The 19443-nt window shown below is 35.8% G+C and overlaps 1 protein-coding gene across 1 annotated transcript in view; it reads left to right on the top strand.

Moving 5' to 3' along the window:
- The window catches only part of ADAMTS19 (ADAM metallopeptidase with thrombospondin type 1 motif 19), a 154696-nt gene that overhangs the window by 67231 nt on the left and 68022 nt on the right, over positions 1 to 19443 (top strand). Inside the window, exon 7 of the mRNA XM_065740556.1 lies at positions 4115 to 4158. Within this exon, the coding sequence (XP_065596628.1) occupies positions 4115 to 4158 (44 nt within the window). The remainder of the gene's footprint in view (positions 1 to 4114; positions 4159 to 19443) is intronic.

The following is a 19443-nucleotide window of genomic DNA, read 5'->3' as shown; positions in this document are numbered from 1 at the left end:
TCAACTTGCTGACAGCCAGAACTCATCACTCTCTACAGGGCTGCTCTTCATTCTCTTATCCCTGAGTATGTACATGTAGCCAGGATTGTTCTGTCCCTGATACAGAACCTAGCATATGCTTTGTTTTTCTAATTTAATTTCATGTGGTTGGTGATTGCCCAGCTTTCCAGTTTGTCAAGATCTCTCTGCAAGGTCTCTCTTCTCATAAGAGAATCAACAGTTTTTCCCAGTTTAGTGTAATCTGCAAACTTATTTGGTATACTTTCTAGTCCTGTATCCAAGTCATTTAGAAAAACATTTAGAAAGAACTGGGCCTAAAAATGGAACCCTTCTTTATCCACACTATGAGTAATATTATTGTAGAAGGAGATCAAATTACTAAGGCAGAACTTTCCCTTGATGAACCAGTGTTGACTGATAATGTCTGATAATAGCTTTGTTTGTCAAATGCCTTTAAATATCCCCCAGGACAATCTTTTCCATAGCTTTTCTAGGAACTGAGCTAGACAAACAAGTCTGTTGTTTCCTGTGCCTTCTTTCATGTTATTTTTGTAGCCATATATAAAGTTGGCTAACTACTAGTCAGGAGAGTCTTCCACAGTCTCACACTTCCCCTGTAAATTGTTGAGAGGAGTTCAGCTATAATTCTTGCAGGAACCTGCATTATATCCCTTTAGGCCCCATGGACTTAAGAATATTGAGCTAATACAACTGTTCCCTTACAATTTTGATGAACATAAATGGAAATTCACTGCTCCCCTCATCATGGTCTTACACACAGGAAGACTATGCAACTGAGGATCTACTGTCAACGGTTTATGGGCTGGTTTGGCCCAGTTCTGTGACGAACCCACAGACCCATGCCCCAGGAAAGGGGAAGGGGGAAAGGGGAAAGGGAAATGAGCCTAGAAACAAAACAGTGGAAATGATCTGAGGAGGAGAGCTAATTTACTAAATAAGATATTGGAAAGCAAAATAACACAATATAATACAATATAATTGGAATTGAAGCAAATAAATCAAATAAAATGAGCAAGAGAGAGTGTCCGATAAACCGAAGGCCTTACGCTAACGCTGAAGGCAGACGGCAGCGAGCACCCAGTGCTGAGTCCATCCCAAAGGAAAGAGAGCATCCCGTGACCGCAGACAGTTTTTATCTTTCCCTCTGAGCGTAAACACGTAAAAATGAAAAGCATCGCACAGTCCTCTGGGGAATGTAGTTCTCCACTTCTGAGCCAGGTATACCTGGAACTATCTATCCATGGAGCTGAAGCATTAACTCTTTAATTTTTAATGCACTACATGATACAACAGCAAAAATCATAAAACCATGACATCTGCCATTAATATTAAAGTCCCAGGTAACAGGAAACATTAAATGCCTCAATCTTTTTCACCCTCCTTACTTGTGAGGTGATGATCTGCATCAAATATCTTTACAACTAAAAACCACCTTCTTGGGCTTTCTCATTTTTCTATATATGTTTTGAGAAGTTAGCTACATATTCAATGCACTTATTATTTCACTAACCACACTTCTGACATTTTCTTAAATGTGGCTGAAACATGAACTTTAGAAGGTAGCTTATTACCATTTTTAATCTTGGTTCAACATTACAGAGCCTAAGTGAGGATAGCTATTGAAAATATTTAAATGCAGTATTTTCTGATTTTCTAAATTAGAAATAATGCATACAAGTGCATTTGAAGTTTAATATCAAAATACTGAGGCTTTCCAGAAAAAGCATCCCTAACAGTAAGATTGTTTTTATTTAAATTTCCAACTAAATAGAAAATTCATAATTTAGTCTGTGGATCATTAACTCCTAAACTGATTTTAATTATTGGGATTTTTTTTCCTTTAAAGTATACTGTTGATTTTATATGTACCTAATTTATTTGTGCGAGTCATTTCAGAATGTTCCATTACATTAAAAAAGAAAAGAACAACTGCAGTGTTGTAATTATCCATTTAGTATATTAGAACATTAGAATTGATTAGAAACTGGGGTGAAAGCCAGAATGAGTATTTGGTAGACTGATAAAATCCACTGTCTTATCTCTTTTGTTTCTTCTTTTCTCAAACCTAATATATAGAAGGAAATTGCAAGCAAGTTCATATAAGTAGTAAGTCTTTCTACTAGTACGTCTAAAATAAGCATTAAGTTTATCTAAAATGATGCACTAATGCAAATTATTCATGGAAGTTAAGTCTGGTTTCTTCTTTATTCTTCTTCTGCTTTCACACCTTCTGTTTTACACCCCATTTACACATCAACATTTAATTTGAAAAATAGAATATAATGAGGGGATACTTTGTATTTGGAAAATGGATAATTAGTCTCTTTGGCTGTTTATAGGTAGTTAATTAATAATGCACCAACTAAATGTAATTTCTTGAAACAATATATTAATATTGACTCACTCTTGCTTAGAATTATTATCAATTGTTGATCAACTCAATCAAACTTGGAAACCAGTGATAAATCTCATGAAACATACTGCTTCCTCTCACTTGTTATTCTTGCTTACTAACTTTTGCCCCCCAAACTTCTATATATGCTTTAATGATATTGCTAATATCATCCCTATTTTGCTAAATGAAAGAAGGAAAAGAGTAGAGGCAAGTGATGTACATGGCTTTCCTGAAGACTTTGTATTATGCTTTATTGTTCTATTTATAGCACTTTGTCTATTTATACCATCTCATCTATAGCTAAGAATCTGTATCCGTATATTTAAAACAAAAATCCGTATACATCTGTATCTGTATATTTAAAACAAAAGCAAATAAACAACAACAACAACAACAACAAAAAAAACAACGCAAGCCCCTTCTTCCTCCATTATAAAAGCGAAAAAAGGGAATGTTTAATGAGTATGTGAACGTTTAATAAACTTGCTGAGGGTGCACTCAACCCCACCATCCATGTCACCTACAAAGATGTTAAACAACTTATGCACTCTTCAGTTAGTACTATTTCATTGTCTCATAGAAGAGGTTGAGAAGTGAGGTGCATTCTAGAGTTGTATTGATGGAGAGCTTAACTGGCTTTCAACTTAACTTTATATTCTTGAGCCTTTAAAAACAATATGTATTAAGAAATGTTTTATAGTTACTTAACAACGATCAGTGTACACACATGATGCTTCCTAGATATAAAAAATGAATATGATTATTCATACGAAGATATTTAACAACTTAAGTAACAATGAAACAGGAAATGTCAGTATTGGGTACATCTTTCCAGAGTGTATCTCAGGTATCTTTTAGTTTTCACTTATAAATGCTGCTGCTGACAGTAGATACAAGTATGTTTGTCTGTGAGTGCATGTGTGTTTATGTGTATCTTTACCCATATCTGTTTATTTTTATATATCTAGCTCCATAGACAGAATATAAAAAAGGTGCATCTCCAACCCATAATGGCCTGTGTACAGATTGAGAGCAGTAAGGGAGAAATTTCTTTGTATGACTACATGTCAGACTCGGAATAAATTTCAGATTAGTAAATAGTACTTTTATTAGGTGTTGTATGCAGTATGTTGTTTTGTTCTCTCTGTTCCTGCATACCTTTTAACTTTTTTTTTAATATAATTTTGTTACTTCTCTCAAAGAACAGGTGAAATAGGTGTGAATTTAAAATGAATTCTACGCAGATATTGTTTAAAGCAGGGATAAGGTATTTAATCTACTTGATGCAGTTATGCAATGTTATTTGTAAATCTGTGGATGGTCTAAAAATGGTATTAAGCATCACAGTTATTTTCATTTCATGTGCAAGATATAATTTGCAATTTTCTTGAAGACTATCTTTAGACTCGCTATATTTCAAGAAATTGAAATGTGTAAAAAAAGCAGAAACTATGTATAATGCAAATTGAATACATGGTACATATTTTGTCACCTGACTTAAAGCTCTTTTGAAAGTATACTGAAGTTTAGATATTCTGGGTAATCCTGGTCTTTGCTTCACCACACTCTGTTGAGATAACGGTATTCTGCATTTATTCATTGAACCATATGCAGTATTTGTAAATAGGTCACACAGTCATTGTGGGACTGACAGCTTGGCTTACTTAACATTTTTCTTCTTTCCACCTTCAATTCTAGGAAGGATTTCTGTGTACATAAAGACGAACCATGTGATACTGTTGGTAAGTAAATAAACTTAAGAAGCTGTGTGTATACACCATGTCATAAAATGAGTGTTAGATAAATACATATGTGAAGTGACAGGATGACAACAGCATCTTTTGTGGGTAGCTTAACTAGGTAAAATGCAGATGTCTAAAATACTTAGTTTGTTAGATATATGCAAATAGTTAGATACACAATACTTTGCTGTATGGCACTCTATCTAAATAATGTTAAAGTACAATATATATTTTTTAAACATACTCATATATTTTTTTCTTTTCAATCTCATTGGCGGTTTAATAAGAATTGTAGAATTTTTACTTGACAATAGCAATCTAAAGGTGCAAGTATATGATGCTTTTTAATGTAGTAGATCTTTGTTGAGAATATGTAGATTTTTTAAGTATAAAAATATAGTAGAATAATACAGTCTTTATAAACTATGTAACTGTTCAGAAACATACAGGGTATGTACTATTGTGCAAAGCTCAATATCCACGATATTGTGCAATTCTCTTATCCACGATTTCAATGAGTACTAGGTACACTGAGGTTTTCTGCCAACATAATTAACACCTCTGGGAAGATATTTTCAGTATAAATAGATGTAAGAAAAGGCAATTCAAGCTTAGTACTGATTAAAAACACTAAATGAAGCATGCAGTGGCATGTTTTTATCTAGGAATTTCATTTGGCTAAGAGTAAACTGTAACAATTCTGTGTGTAAATACAAGTATTCAGAACCAACATTTTTTGAGAAGATTAGAATATAGGGATGGCAGTAACAAACTATTAGCTATTCCCTTGTTTCTCATCCCTCACAGGTAGGTGAGAAGCAGAACTTTATGTTTCCTTATTTTTTTTTTTTTTAATTATGCCAAGTCTATGCAAGTTTGTCTGTGAAGTAGATATCAAATAAAAATATCTCTAAATGAATAATGGAATGTTTCTTGTGTCAGCTGTCGATTAAAAATGCATAGTGTTATTCCTCAAATTGATGTCATGATCTTAGGTGAATTTTTTGCGAGTACTTGGTGCACACAGACCATTTCTTTTTGTCCCTTAAGTGGAAAAAAAGCCTCTTTCGATCTGAGAGAAATGATTTGACTAGGAAAGTCTTCATCAACATGTGCTTATGTAAACTGAAGATCAAATCTGGATTACATGCAGTTAATCTAAATCAGATTAAGTGAATGTATTCAAAAGATTTTCCATGACAAATACTTCTTCTTTATTTGAACCTTGGAATGAATAGAATCACCATTTATCTCGAAAGTTGACCCTGAAGTTTTAAAATTTTCCACTAAGATGAACAGATTAAAGTATGTGTTAAAGCTGTGCAACTCCAAGCTATCGAGAGCTTGCAAAAAATCCCCCAAGACAACAACAATAACAACAACAAACAAATAAACTCAGAGGGAAAAAAAAAAAGCAAACACAAAAAGGTACACCAAAATAAAAACTCTTAACTACCAAATAAAACAGAACAAAACAAAACAAAAAAAAATAAGGCAGTTCTGTGAAATGTTAGTGAAACTGTGAAGGTATGTATGTCACAAAGAGTGTTCTTTGTAGCATTTTGTACAAACCAGAAGTTAAAATAAAGAGAAATGGGTATTACAGTACAAATGTCAATATCGGAGAGGGATGTAATGTTGAATTGTAGATATTCTCTCTGATGGGTACTAAACAAAGAAATATTGTATTTTTTATTTATTCATTGGACACCAAGACTCAAGTTTTCAAAGGACATGAGTAGCCACTTAAGTGCCATTATTCTATGGCATAGGCAAAGGTCTTGTATATTTATATGGCAAGTATATTTCTCTGTGCTTTCTTTCTTGTTCTGCTTAAAGTAGAGAGCTTATGCACTCTTCAGTTAGTACTATTTCATTGTCTCCTAGAAGAGCGATTGCTATGATGATTTAATGACTTAAAGTTAACATTAAAAAAGAACTCTGTAGACCAGAGAAAAATTAAAAATGTGTATAAATCTTCGTTGGATCATATATTATTCTTTGTACTAAAATAGAAGAAGTTAATCTTCTAAATCTTCTACAAAAAAGAATTCAGAAGGATTTTTTCTTTTCCATTTTGGTAGAAAGTTTGAGATTTTACATTTTTATCTGTTAAACAGTGGTGACGATCTTGATAATGAAACGTAAAGTGTCTTAACACTTCGTATTTGTTAATTTTGAAGAGTAGACAAAAACAAAAATAGTTTGAAATTTTGTTAAATTTTTCAAATTGTATTGGATTTTCAAAAATAGAATATTTTCATTTTTTGCCTCACAAAGTTTCATTAATATCAGAGAATCGTAGAATTATTAGGTTGTAAGAGACGTATAACATCATCCAGTTTGAGCACTTCACAATAGACAGGGACACCTCCCACTGGACACGGACACTCAAAGCCCAACTCAGCCTGGCCTTGAATGGTTTCAGGTAAGGAGCAACCAAAGTCTCACTGGGCAAACTATTCCAATAACTCATCAGGCTCACAGTAAAGAATTTCCTCATAATATCTAGTTTAAGTCTACCCTCTTCTGTCAACTGAAACACCCAAATCCTTCTCCTCAGTGCTGCTTTCAAGCCATTCTCTGCCCAACGTGTATCTGTGCTTGGGACTCAAGTGCAAGACCTTAAACTAGGACTTACTGAACTTCATGAGGTTGGAATGCGCCCACCACTCAAGCCTGTCCATGTACTTCTGGATAGCATCCCTTCCCTTTAGCATGTCAGCTCCAAAGCTCAGTTTGGTGTTGTCTGCAAACGTGCTGAGGATGCACACAACCCCATCGTCCATGTCACCTACAAAGATGCTAAACAACTTTCCAGTCCTGGCATCAATCTCTGAGGAACACCATTCATTACAGGTCTCCTCTTGAACACTGAGTCATTAATCACAGCTCTTGGAGTGCAATCATCCACCCAGTTCCTTATCTAGCAAGTTTTCCATCCATCAGATCCATTTTCCTCCAATTTGGCAACTAGAATGCTTTTAAATCCAGGTGGATGACATCAGTTGCTCTTCTTTTAACCACTGATGCTGTAACGCTGTCATCAAAGGCCACCAAGTTCTTTGAGAACAACTTGCCTTTGAAGCCATGCTGGTTACCACCAGTCACCTCATCTTTATTTTCCATGTGCCACTGTAGGGTCTTTGGGAGGATCTGCTGCATGATCTTGCCGGGCACAGAGGTGAGGCTGACTGGCCAATAGTTCCAATAGTTCCCTGGGTCTTTTATTTTTTTTCCCTTCGTGAAAATGGGGATAATGTTTCCACTCTTCCAGCCAGTGGGGACTTCACTAGACTTCCATGACCTTTCAAGTAGGATGGATAGCAGCTTGGCAACTTCATCTGCCCATTTCCTCAGAACCCTTAAATGGATCTCGTCGTCTCCCTTCAGGTTCTACAGATGGTCTTGAACCTAAACTTCACTTCCACCAGGCAGATCAGCCTTTTCCAAGTTCTTACCACTGTTTTCTGCAACTTGGGCAGTGTGGCTAGAGCCGCTGCCAGTGAAGACTTGATAAAAGGAAGTCTCAGAGCACCTCAGCTTTCTCAGAATCCCTCGTGACCACATTCCCAGTTTCCTTCCAAAGAGGGCCTACACCTTCCTTGACTTCCTTTTTATCACAGTTATACTTGTAGTATTTCCTCTTGTACCTCTTTATGACCCTGGCTAGATTTCGTTCAATCTGGGCTTTAGCTTTCATAACCTAATATCATGATATTGGTAGCAGTGTTTAAAAAAGTCTACTTGGCCAGGGATATTTTGGGGCTCACTTATTTTAGGCTGTCAATGCAAAATACGTTGAATTTCTTCCTTCATTGACTATCCTCCCATTTCTATGAAACAATGAGCTAGATTCTCATGTAGTGTCTGTCTGTCACTGCAGAACCACTGATTACAACAGCAGTATTCCTATTTCAGCACTGTTAATTGTCACGGGCCCCGTAAGACTCCATCTGGGTGGAGAATCACAAGGCAATTTTTGTTTGCCAACAAAATGAACTAGACCAAAGAGCTCTGGAGTTTCCCATGGTTATTTGGCTGTAGCCCACTCTATTTATTTTGTTGTTTTCCATTCCCTGCTGCTCATGTGCGCACTCTTGCCTCCTGTTCCTACACAGAGGGGAGATGCGGTTGTCCCACCACTGATTCTCACAGTTCTTCTTAATTTAAAGGGAGGTTTCAGACCCTGGTTTGCTATTCAGTGTTTAGGGACGTACTAGGATAAAAACAAACGTGGGTCTTTCTGGTTTGTGTATTTGTATTTTAAGGGGGCGGGGTAGTTGATCCAAACTGTCACGTCTTTTAAATTTTAAATTTGGTATGTTGCACATTGTAAAATTCTAAGTGCATGTATCTCAGTTGTTCTTATGTTTTCCAGAGAATCACTACTTTGTCAGTTTTTGTGGAACTAAGATTGTACTAAAAGAATCGATACCAAATGTGAAGTGGAGGCCAGTACATGCTGCACTGTTCTTGTGCATGCATCTAGTCACATTATCACATTTTAGTAAATGAAATGAGCAGCAGTTCACATCCAGTGAACTATCCAGTTTGCTAGTGGATTACTGCACAAACCTTAGTGCCTAGAGATGGAGATCAAAAGATATCTTCTCATTCCTTTCAAGATTAGGCCAAGAAATGATTATGAGTGGACTGTTTATTGAAGCAGCCACACACACATTTCAGTTTCTCTTTTCTACCTTTCCACTGTAGTAAAGATTTTCAGTCTCTGAGACGTATTTATTTTGCAATACATTTGTTGTTTGCTATTAGCTAACCGTTTGTGGAGAAACACAGTAGCAGAGAGCTAGGTATAACAGTAAAATGTTACAGGTGAGAACAGACTGTCAAATGATGCATGTCCTTTGTCAGCATCAATCTGGAGTGCCCGTAATCAGTAGGACCTGAATCTTTATATTGTCTGGTGCACTATGTCAGCTGATGCTTCAGGTAATATCTTCTCCCATCCCTTGTCAAAAGTCCACAGGCCTACAGTAGATGTGCTGCGTAAAATGTTGTGCTCATACTTAATATTTTGAAAACAGCTACTGAAATGTCCTAGTAGCACTGAGAACAACAAAAGGGAAATCAGGACGGTTGTATTTCCAGATTTAGTTGGCATAAGCCTTTTACGGCACTCAGTTGTCAAGGGAAGGTCAGTGATTTTCTCAGCATGTATAAATTGTTTTTTATTTTACCTAATATGTCAGAATTATGAGTCATTTTGGTAACAGCTTTTGCCTTAAACAGAGTGAACTCAGCTGACTGTTCCAATGCTATGAAAGCAGCAGAGAAGCTTTGTGTTTTAAAAATACATATCTGGTTGATACAGCCATATAGTTTTGCACAAGCAAACTTCCTTTAAAACTGATACCATGTGCTGACAGTCTTAGCCCTGGTTGAAATTCCCAATTAGTAAGGTGTCTCAGGAAAAATAAATAGAACCTTTTCTGTTGCTTTATAAAAAGCAAGACTTCCAGCATTTCATGGGTCTCAGAGGAGAGGAAGCACATTGTTTTGATAGGTCGTGGTCTCCTGAGGAGAGAGTAGTTCAATACTACCGCTTTGAAACATTATTTTGTTTCTGACAACATAAGCGTACCAAGTATACTAGTTTTTACTATATTATTTTTAAAACTTGGTCTTGTAACATTTGATCCCGTATTTTCAGACACCATTTTTGGTTAAAAAATCCGCTGTTAGGAACATTTTTTTTCCCCAAACTGTGTATGCTTCGATCTAAACAGTTTACTAGAAAGCATTTTCTCATAAAATGCTGACATTGCAATCACTAAACAGAACTCCCCTTAACTTCCGTCAGATTATTTTAGGGGATGACACAACTGTACTATATTACAGAAGTGTAACTTGGGTAATATCTAGTGTTGCAAAGATAAAAACGATAGCGGAAAGTTTAGATGGCTTCAGGTCTCCATTCTGTTGCAAATGTTCTAAACTGCTTGGACATAAATCATTAACTGGTAAGCAATCAGACAAGCACATAGGCAATACTGACCACAAAATAAGGTGAGGTGAAAGAATATGCCTTCCATCCAACTTAGCAAAATGCTAAGGATAGCTTCATTTACTTCTTTTGTCAAAGCTGTAGATCTTTAATGATTGAGCTTTTCCTCCACCATTTGTCCTGCTGTATACAAACTTTTAGAGTAGCCCTATGCTTTGAGAGATACAAAAGAAGAGGGGAATTAGGTAGGACATCCTTGTCCAACAGAGGCTAATGCTGAATAAATGAAAGTTGGCTGCTTAGGGCCCACTACCACTCTACAAACAGCAGAACACGAGCAGCAGCAATGCAAAAGTAAATCTTAAAAGTCCGTTTTCCTATGCTTTTTTCTCTTGTCATATCCAGAAAATCACTGTCTAGTCCTGCATAGCTACCTTTAATCTAATTATCCAGAGAAGGGATAACAGTTTGCTGAGAGGCAGGGTCAACTGTCTCACGTTCAGCTGTGTGCCAGCCACTACTGATGAAATACTGTGGGTACTTGATGTTGCTCACTTAAAGCTAGCTGAAGTATCTGTGTGCTGCACGTGAGCCATTTAGGGAAAGATAATCCTTTTGTCTGGACAGTTTGGTACAGGGAGTCTGCTTTGGTGGGGGCTTGGACTAGACGATCTCTAAAGGTGCCTTCCAGCCCCTACAATTCAGTGATTACCTGGAGGAAGGGAAAGGAGGGAATGGATGCTGCCACCATGTTTTCACTGACTGTACTTGATTTAACTGAGATTGAGAAGCAAGGGGAATTTTGTTTCCTCCCTTGGTTTCACCCCAGCGTTGGACTTGGATTCAGCAGTATGTGTCTTCTTTTCTGGAGGATGCTAACAACGCTCTATGCTGGTTTGTTTCTTCTTTGTGCTTAGATGCAATCATAGAAGAAATGTATTTAAAGCAGTTAGAAATCTTGCAAGGAGCAAGGGAAGTTTCAGATTGCTCAATGCCAAATAGTAACGCATACACCTTTTGGCATATTGTTTAGATTATGCTGAACTTTACAGATGCATTTCTGGATAAAGGTTTCTCATCAGGATTATTGGTTAACGCTCAGTGTAGCAAAGTCCAGTGCAGAGAGCAGTGTCTCAAAGTCAAGAGTGTAAACCACGATCATAAGTTCCCTGACCTGTGTAGAAAGCAACACCGCACACAATGCGAGCTGGAGGATATTTTAACTACTTCTGCTGAAAAGCTAGCTGTAGAGATCTCTCCTAGACTCACTTCATGAACGTCTGTTTCTGTTAAGAGTACTGTCACTCAGATACGCACCCAGTAGCTGCCAGTGCCTAAGTAACTGCAGTGCTCACATATGGCTTTTGAGAAATGCGTTTTCCTATGACACTGCTATGATATTCTATTTACAGTCATTTGAATTAGGTGGAAATACAGCAGTGTAAAATCTCCCTAGGAAGTGGCAAAACAGTACCTCTAGCATACATGTATTTTTGATCTGTAGAATTTTTCAAATGATCAGAGAAACTTTAAATTCTCCAGTCTTCAGAACAGACCTCTCTTATTGGTGAGAGTTGCATATCCGAAAGTAGAACAAAGCAGAATCTGATTAGATGCGAGTTCCAAATGGATTTTGGGGAAAAAAAATCTGAACCAAAAAGTGCTGTTCCTGTTTACACACTCCCAGATTTTTCCGTCTAACATGTCATAAAACATCAAATGAATCAGTGCATGCTCAGTGCAGGTTGTTGAGAAAGCATAGTAAAGTAGGACTACAATACCCGTTGTATGTCATGAAATCCAGATTGCTGCTATTTCAAGCAGCAACTTCATTCCTCTTCTAAATGTATATTGAAAATCTTAACAATTGATTAAGCAAAACTCCAAGGTGCAATCCCGCTTTCCTTAGCTCTTGTTTTACTGCAGTTGACTCAATGGGGTCGCTCCTATGAGATGAGATTGAGCTTTGCAGACCAACAAGCAGAATCTGTTTTTAAGCTGTGTTGAAACTCATACTCAGAGTAACTCAGTTACAGCACGTTACAGTTCTAGTCTAATGTGGGACTGCTAGCCCCAGCATTCTGTACTACGTGCTGAAAGCTTAATTAATCTGAACAGTAGTAGGGTGACACAGAATAAATCTCTCTGAATGGGCTCTTCATGGCAATTTCATAATTACAGAGCATACTTTTAATTACTAACCACTTAGAATTCTTAAAAACAAGGCTTTTCTTTCTTTAAGAAGGACTAACTGCTTCTTGCAATTCTTTCTTTTTTATTGCATTTTATTTTAATTTAAAGCAGTTAGCCAATGCATTAAGAGAGTTGAAAGTGAAGAAAAAACCTTTTCTTGTTTGTTTCATAGAATCACAGAATGGCCTTGGCTAGAAGGGGCTTTAACCATCATCTGGTTTCAACCTCACTGCCGTGGTGGCATTTTTATTTTCCAGATTACACTATGAAAATCACTCAGGCCTTTCTCACTCCTTGTTTTAGTAATCTGTATTTGGAAACAGTAAGTTTTTGAATATGTTTTGGTAGACGAGAGGGTTTAAAGAGAAATTTTGGAGTAAATTTTAGGTGGAGTTGAGAAAACTTATGAAACCTGTATTGAACTTAATTTAGGCTCTGGGCATTCTGATTCAAAGAACTTTTGTTTTTAAAAGTGAAGAACTCTGGCATGATATTCATTTGGCAAGCAGGATAATTTAGTTTGTTCTTTGATAGTGTTGACATTTGCAACTGTCTTTAACGGTGAAAAATTAAAAATGCATACGGGGTAAATTAGATACTGATGCTGTAATCATAGCACCGTTAATAAATAAATCAACATTTTCAGTAACTGCAGTTACCATAAAATAGCACTGAGAGTTTTTTTTTTTTAAACATTTTACATATATTCAGAGCCATGTCTAATTCTTGTTTCACATTACACTTGCAATTCAGTCAGTTATGCTTTTTTTTATGTGTAATATATTTGCCGTTTTTGTTCTTGATGTATGTTGAAATCTCAGCAGTGTCAAGTTAGTGCTTAGCTGTTGTATTTACCTCTTGCTTTAGGACATGTTACATGCTATAATACTAGCCGTAGTTTTTTGGAATTTCTTATGGAGGCATATCCATTCTGTGAATATGATTGCAGATTATACTACTTCATCTCTAGTTTATTTTTTATACTTATTTAATATTTTTTTTCTATACTTAGGCTGTACTTTCCTGAGGTATTTTAAATTCTGTCTTAATGTGAATTATGAATTAATATACATAAATAATTTATTGATATAGAGTATGTGTGCTTAAAGACATAGGAAAAACTACTGTGTTCATCAGAAAGGTATATTCTCATATTCTGAGAGAATATTTATGTTACACAGAGCCTACTTATTTTGTGCTAAAAAAAGGCAATAGCAGGTAGTTATTAATTTGAATTTGTAATTATCAATTGAATATGTAATTTGAATTTGTCTTATAATTAGCGTGTTTCATTTTGTATAGGAATCCTTTAGTTGCATATTCCAGATTCAGAACTCATGAAACACCAACGAACCATCACAGTAACATACCATTGTGTGCAAAACATTTTTATCAGGGCAATAGAAAGGCTGTGAGATGTATCCAGGGGACAAATGTAAACATGACATTTTTAAACTCAAGTCTCTGTTGGCTCAAAAATTCTTTTACCAACAGAAAATCTACACAGTTTTAGATTATCAGATTTGAAGAATAAAATATTGTGACCCTTTCTGAGGTGTGTTATTTATCATTTTACAGCTCTAAACACTAATACTCTGAAGTAGTTTTCTTAGATGAAATACAGTGTACATTCATTATAAATTTACAAGAGCAGGCAGCTGTAAGAAATGGTTTGTTGATAATCGGTTACTCTTTATATGTTGTAGTACTGATAGATACTCTATATTATTTTGTATATGGAAGTCCTTTGCATTTCATACATCATGAATGCAATTCAGTTTTAAAAATGGAAAGATAATGTTCAGTGTCGTGCAGAACAAATTTAAGACAGTAATAATACCTGGCTGTGAATTTAGTCTGTTTCCTAGCTAGTCAGCCATTTATTTAATGAGTCTTGTGTTTCATTCTTGATAAATACGCTTGTGTGTAGGATTTTCCTTTTGTAGAAATGAAATGTTTTGTAAAATTTGAACAGAGTAACCCAACTTGTATAGACTTTTTAACTGAAAAATTCCACTGTATTTTTGAACATTTTTTCTAAATAAGAGAGACTGCAGTTCCTTATTAGTAGTGCATCAATTTCTGTTTCTCATAGGCATTTAATGCATAAAGCCATCAATGTAATGTACTTGTGTAGATCACCTAATAAATGCTTATTTTTCTCTGGAGTTTGAAAAATAAGATGGATAAGTAATAATACATGGATTCTTTCACTGAGTTGAATAGCAAATCATCTTTGTATTCTTAGGCAGTTGTGAATGATCCACACAACCATATTAGACAATGAAAAGTCTGCCCCACATATACAAGGGCCAAGGCCAAGGCTCAATTTTCAACCAAATGCTTCTCTGCAGGCTTTTTGTTGGAATCTATCTCAAAGCTCCCTTTTATAAGACTTAAACTGCAAAAAAAAAATTGTTAATCTGTTTCTGTTTTCAGTCTCTACTGAAGGTTTTATGTTCACAGGATGATGACACCTTACCATGATTGGAACATGAGATTTTCAGCGAGTCATCTTTCACTCAGCTTTCTTAATCAGGATCTGGCCAGGATCTATTAGTATAATTACTGTATATGTGAGACATGGGAACCTCCTCTAGCTCTCAATTACCATGCATCTTGCAGACTTTGCAAAGGTATTTCAGGTAGTGAATTCACTGGAATAGGAAATACCTGATACTCAGCCTTTTTAAGTTGCGTTCACAGACCTCAGACTTTTTGAAGAGCATCCTGATAAACTCAATGAATTTTTTAATTGGAATCAGCTTGCAGAAACACTGGAACATGGTCTTGAAAAAATTCATCAAGGGCTCTTATTTAGGGCAGTATAACCCCCAGACTCTTTAGCAGGGTCTGTAGTGATAGAACAAGGAAAAATAGTTTCAAGCTCAACGAGGGTAGATTTAGACAAGATGTAAGGAAAAAATATTTTACAGTAAGGGTGGTGAGGTACTGGAACAGGTTGCCCAGTGATGTGGTTGATGCCCCATCAATTGAGACTTTCAAGGTGAGGCTGGATAAGGCCCCGAACTACCTGATCTAGTTGTGGTGTCCCTGTTCACTGCAGGGGAGTTGGACTATATGGCCTTCAGAGGTCCCTTCCCACTCTAAGGATTCTGTGTGTACTAATACAGCACAGAATAGTATCTTCTTAGTTGCATGATTAAGACAGACATTCAAAAACAAAGGTAGCATTTTAAAATCAAATAATTCTAACTGAAATAAAAAACATAATGGGAGATTCTTCTTGAGATAGTTCAACCATTGTTCTTTTAAATGATAAAGACATTAGTTCAGTGAATTCACCTTTCTTTTAAGGTGTGCTACATGTGTATTCCCAAGATATGTCATTCTAATGGTGCATTCCTCTTAGAGAGAAACAACATATAATTTCTTCACATGAAATCCTTAAAGGTCAGAAATAATAATATTATTTATCTCAGAGTAGTAGATTTTTTAGAAAATAACACACAAACATAAAAAAAATCCTGGATGACTAATACCTCTTTCAGTCCCTTTAGCTTTATCTCTTCTTATATCACAAGAAAGAGAATGTAGCCTACACTAGGATTCAAAGAAAATTAAAAAAATCTAAAAATGTTCTGTAAGTGAGGTCTCACCAACATTAAAGAACATCCATATTTCTTGGTTATTTAATGATAACATGAGAGATATTTTCCAGTAATTACACAGATTACAGAAAGTGTGGAAATGTATCATTATGCTGAAGTACTAGTTGTCCAGGAACAGTAATATTTTACTGCTACATACTGTCATTTCCATAGCACAAATATAATAAATCGCAAAAGAAAGCAAGAATGTTTTGTTTTACTTGTATATAATAGAAAAAAGAGCAGGACTGAAGATGTATTAGAATTAAAATAGTATATTTCATAAAAGATTTTGTATCTTCTTTGCTGAAAGGAGAATGATAACAAGAAGGAAGTACCAGAAATAAAACAATAAGAGAATTGGATTAATAGGGTAGGGTTTCAGACTGGAATCCTTGTAAGAGCAGGAAAAACATTGCTAATGTATTATGACTAGATCAAATGGGGAAGAGACATTGATGTTGTACAAGTACTGGAAGCATATTCTTAAAAAAAAACCAACAACAACAAAAAAACATTTGATGCAATGGAATGAGGCAAGAGATGAAGCCGAAAGTGTTACGGTGTTTGCAGAAATACAGAACATGGGGTGATGTGTGCAGCTGCACATTTTATGAATGTGAGAATGTGAGAATTGAAACCTAGATGTTAGGAAGACAAGAAGAGAGATATGCACCTGGATGAATATTTTTACTACTCAATAGAGGGACATAATTTTTAATTACCTCTATTTTATATTTTGCTCTATGATGCTAAAATATTTTGACTCAGAGGTTTAGGCTTCTGGTATTTCAAAATCTGATGTTGCACTCCATAGCAGTGGAAGCAGTTTCGACAATTAATTGGACCATCTTGCTATGCAGTATAATATCAATTCATTTCTTATGATTTAAAAGTCAGATTCTCATAGAAGAAGAATAAGAGACAGATAAAAGTATAGAATATTGGTATTAAAATAGGAGTCCACTATGTATACATTCTTTAGCAAATTGCAGAAAACATTTTATCTTGAAATGACACATAAGCTCAAGTTTCAAGGTGAGCAATTTTTTGTTTTGTTTTTTAAGTTAAGAAATTATGGAGAATTTCCATTTAGAATATACAGAATATCTCAAAACTGATCTTAAAGAGCAGGGAGCCTTCTAAAATACCGACACATTATATAGCTCCACTGGAAAAATGAAATATACTTGTACATCATCACTTTTATATGTGTACTGTTTTGTGAAACGTATTTCCTGTTTCCCTAGAGCAGGTCCCAGTGAAGTTTTTTTAATATTTACTTTAAAATAAATTTGTTTTTTGGTGTATTCCAGGTTGTGGGGTAAATAATTCCCAAGGATGGTACTCCGCAAAGAGATAGTATAGGGGATGGTATATTTTAAGTAGTTCTATATAAACAGCATACAGATAATACAAAAGAGAAGATGGCTCACCTTTAGGATGACAAGGCTTGCAGGGGACCCCAGGTGGGAGGGATCTCCAAGAAGAGATCCTGCCCTGGTGGTGGTCAGCCCTTAAATGGGGTTTGGGAGAGGTGGAACCAGGCTCCACCCCTTCCACTCACACTGGTATATCACCTTCACCTGTGGCCCCATGGCTGACTTGGTGTTCACCTCAGGTGACCAATCAGTGGTTCAGGCCATGATTCAACAGTTCCCATACACAGGTATTTATTTTTTAATCAACCAACTGTTCTTTGTGTTATTTTTAAAAAAGGAATTTTTAAAATTGTGCTAATGCTAAAAAATTGTAATTGAAACAGTTGGGTTGGCAGTATCAATAAAGCATAAAATAGCAAATCTATAAGAAATTATTAGAAAAGATCATCTTCATAAAATGAAGTCAGTTTGTGTTTCTTAATGTTAGCAAGTACTCAGATGTTAATTTCTTATGCTACAAATCTTTCTTTGGTATTCTTAGTAACCTAAAATTTCAGTGCCTTTTTTGATAAGGTATCTCCTTTTGAATATTATTTTGAGTCTGTAATTCCTATTTCTCCTTTTTAAGCGATAGCTTCAGTTCGTGAACCTTTCAAAATCTTTGGTAAAAGCTCTTATTGTTACTGTTCCTCTAGTAAATTAACTTGTGCCTCTCGTTCAGTGAAAGATAACTGTTTTTAAATATTCTACACAGTGAAAAGCCATGATTAAATCTATTCATTTCATTAATTACAAACTTTTTAGTAGACCAATGCCACATGTAACTCATATCTATTTTTCATCAGATTTTAACCATGTAAGATATGTGTACCCATGTGCCAGACATTTTATTTCTGAAAACTTGTTTTGGAAAGAATTATGTAGAACTGATAATAATTTTCTCTGGCTCGTTATTTTTATTTCAATCAGTTAATTTCATTTAATTAATATAAGGATACAGGCAGTGTATCTTTTTACATAAATTAAAAGACTCTTACTTGTATAACATAACATACTATACGTGATCACAGACTGACATTGATTTAAACTGCTATGATGTGAGATCTGGATCCATTTAGGGTTTGGACAGAAAGGATGTATACTCCACATTGTTTTCCTGAGCATATATTGACCAGAGAAGGTTCTGAGTTCTGAAGTTCAACTTGATAATTTGGTTAAATGCATCTGTAAACTGTTTTCCATAAAAAGTAATCTTGTCTTCCCTCTTACATTTCTAAAATTTAGAATGTCCCCTTTGATCTTAATTGTGGTTACTCTTATTGTAGTATCAAGGCTTGTTTGTAGTTTACATGAGCACAGTGGTTCTGAAAGAGGGAATGGCAAGAAGCTGAGTCAAGGAAGTCCATGTCAGATATTAGGAAAAGGTTCTTGGCTGAGAATCTGGTCAGGGACTGGAGCAGGCTCCCAGGAAAGTGGTTTATCAGTTCTCCTGGAGCTCAAGAAGTATTTGGGCAACTCTCTTAGAAATACGTTTTGATTTTTGTGTTGTCCTGTGAAGTACCAGCAGTTGGACTCAGTGATCCTTCTGGGTCCCTTCCAGCTCAGAGTTATTCTGTGATGCTGTGATTCTGTGATCAGTGAACAGCATATACTGTAGATACATTTATTTATATTCTGTGAGAACTGTTCTGAAACAGCTGATGTTCAGTTTGCAACCGTTTTGAGCTTTCCAGTTAACAAGCTTCTGATTTCCTTTGGAGATCTCTGTTCAGTTCTGTTGCCAAAGAAGATGTCTTCTTTTAAAGTCAAATGTTATTTAACTGTGTTCAGCAAAGTTCCATGAAGCATTCGTGTAAGGTAAATAACTCCCAATGATGGTACTCCACAAGGAGATAGTATAGAGGATGGTATATTTTAAGTAGTTCTATATAAACAATATACAGATAATACAAAAGAGAAGATGGCTCACCTTTATGATGACAAGGCTTGCAGGGGACTCCAGGTGGGAGGGATCTCCAAGAAGAGCTCCTTCCCTGGTGGTGGTCAGCCCTTAAATGGGGTTTGGGAGAGGTGGAACCAGGCTCCACCCCTTCCACTCACACAGGTATATCACCTTCACCTGTGGCCCCAT

The sequence above is a fragment of the Cyrtonyx montezumae genome, unplaced genomic scaffold (assembly GCF_038088225.1).
Source record: "Cyrtonyx montezumae isolate F1298 unplaced genomic scaffold, pur_monq_1.0 scaffold_29, whole genome shotgun sequence".
Lineage (NCBI taxonomy): Eukaryota > Metazoa > Chordata > Aves > Galliformes > Odontophoridae > Cyrtonyx > Cyrtonyx montezumae.
Note: the sequence above shows the minus strand (reverse complement) of the source record. Positions and strands in the feature narration are given on the sequence as shown.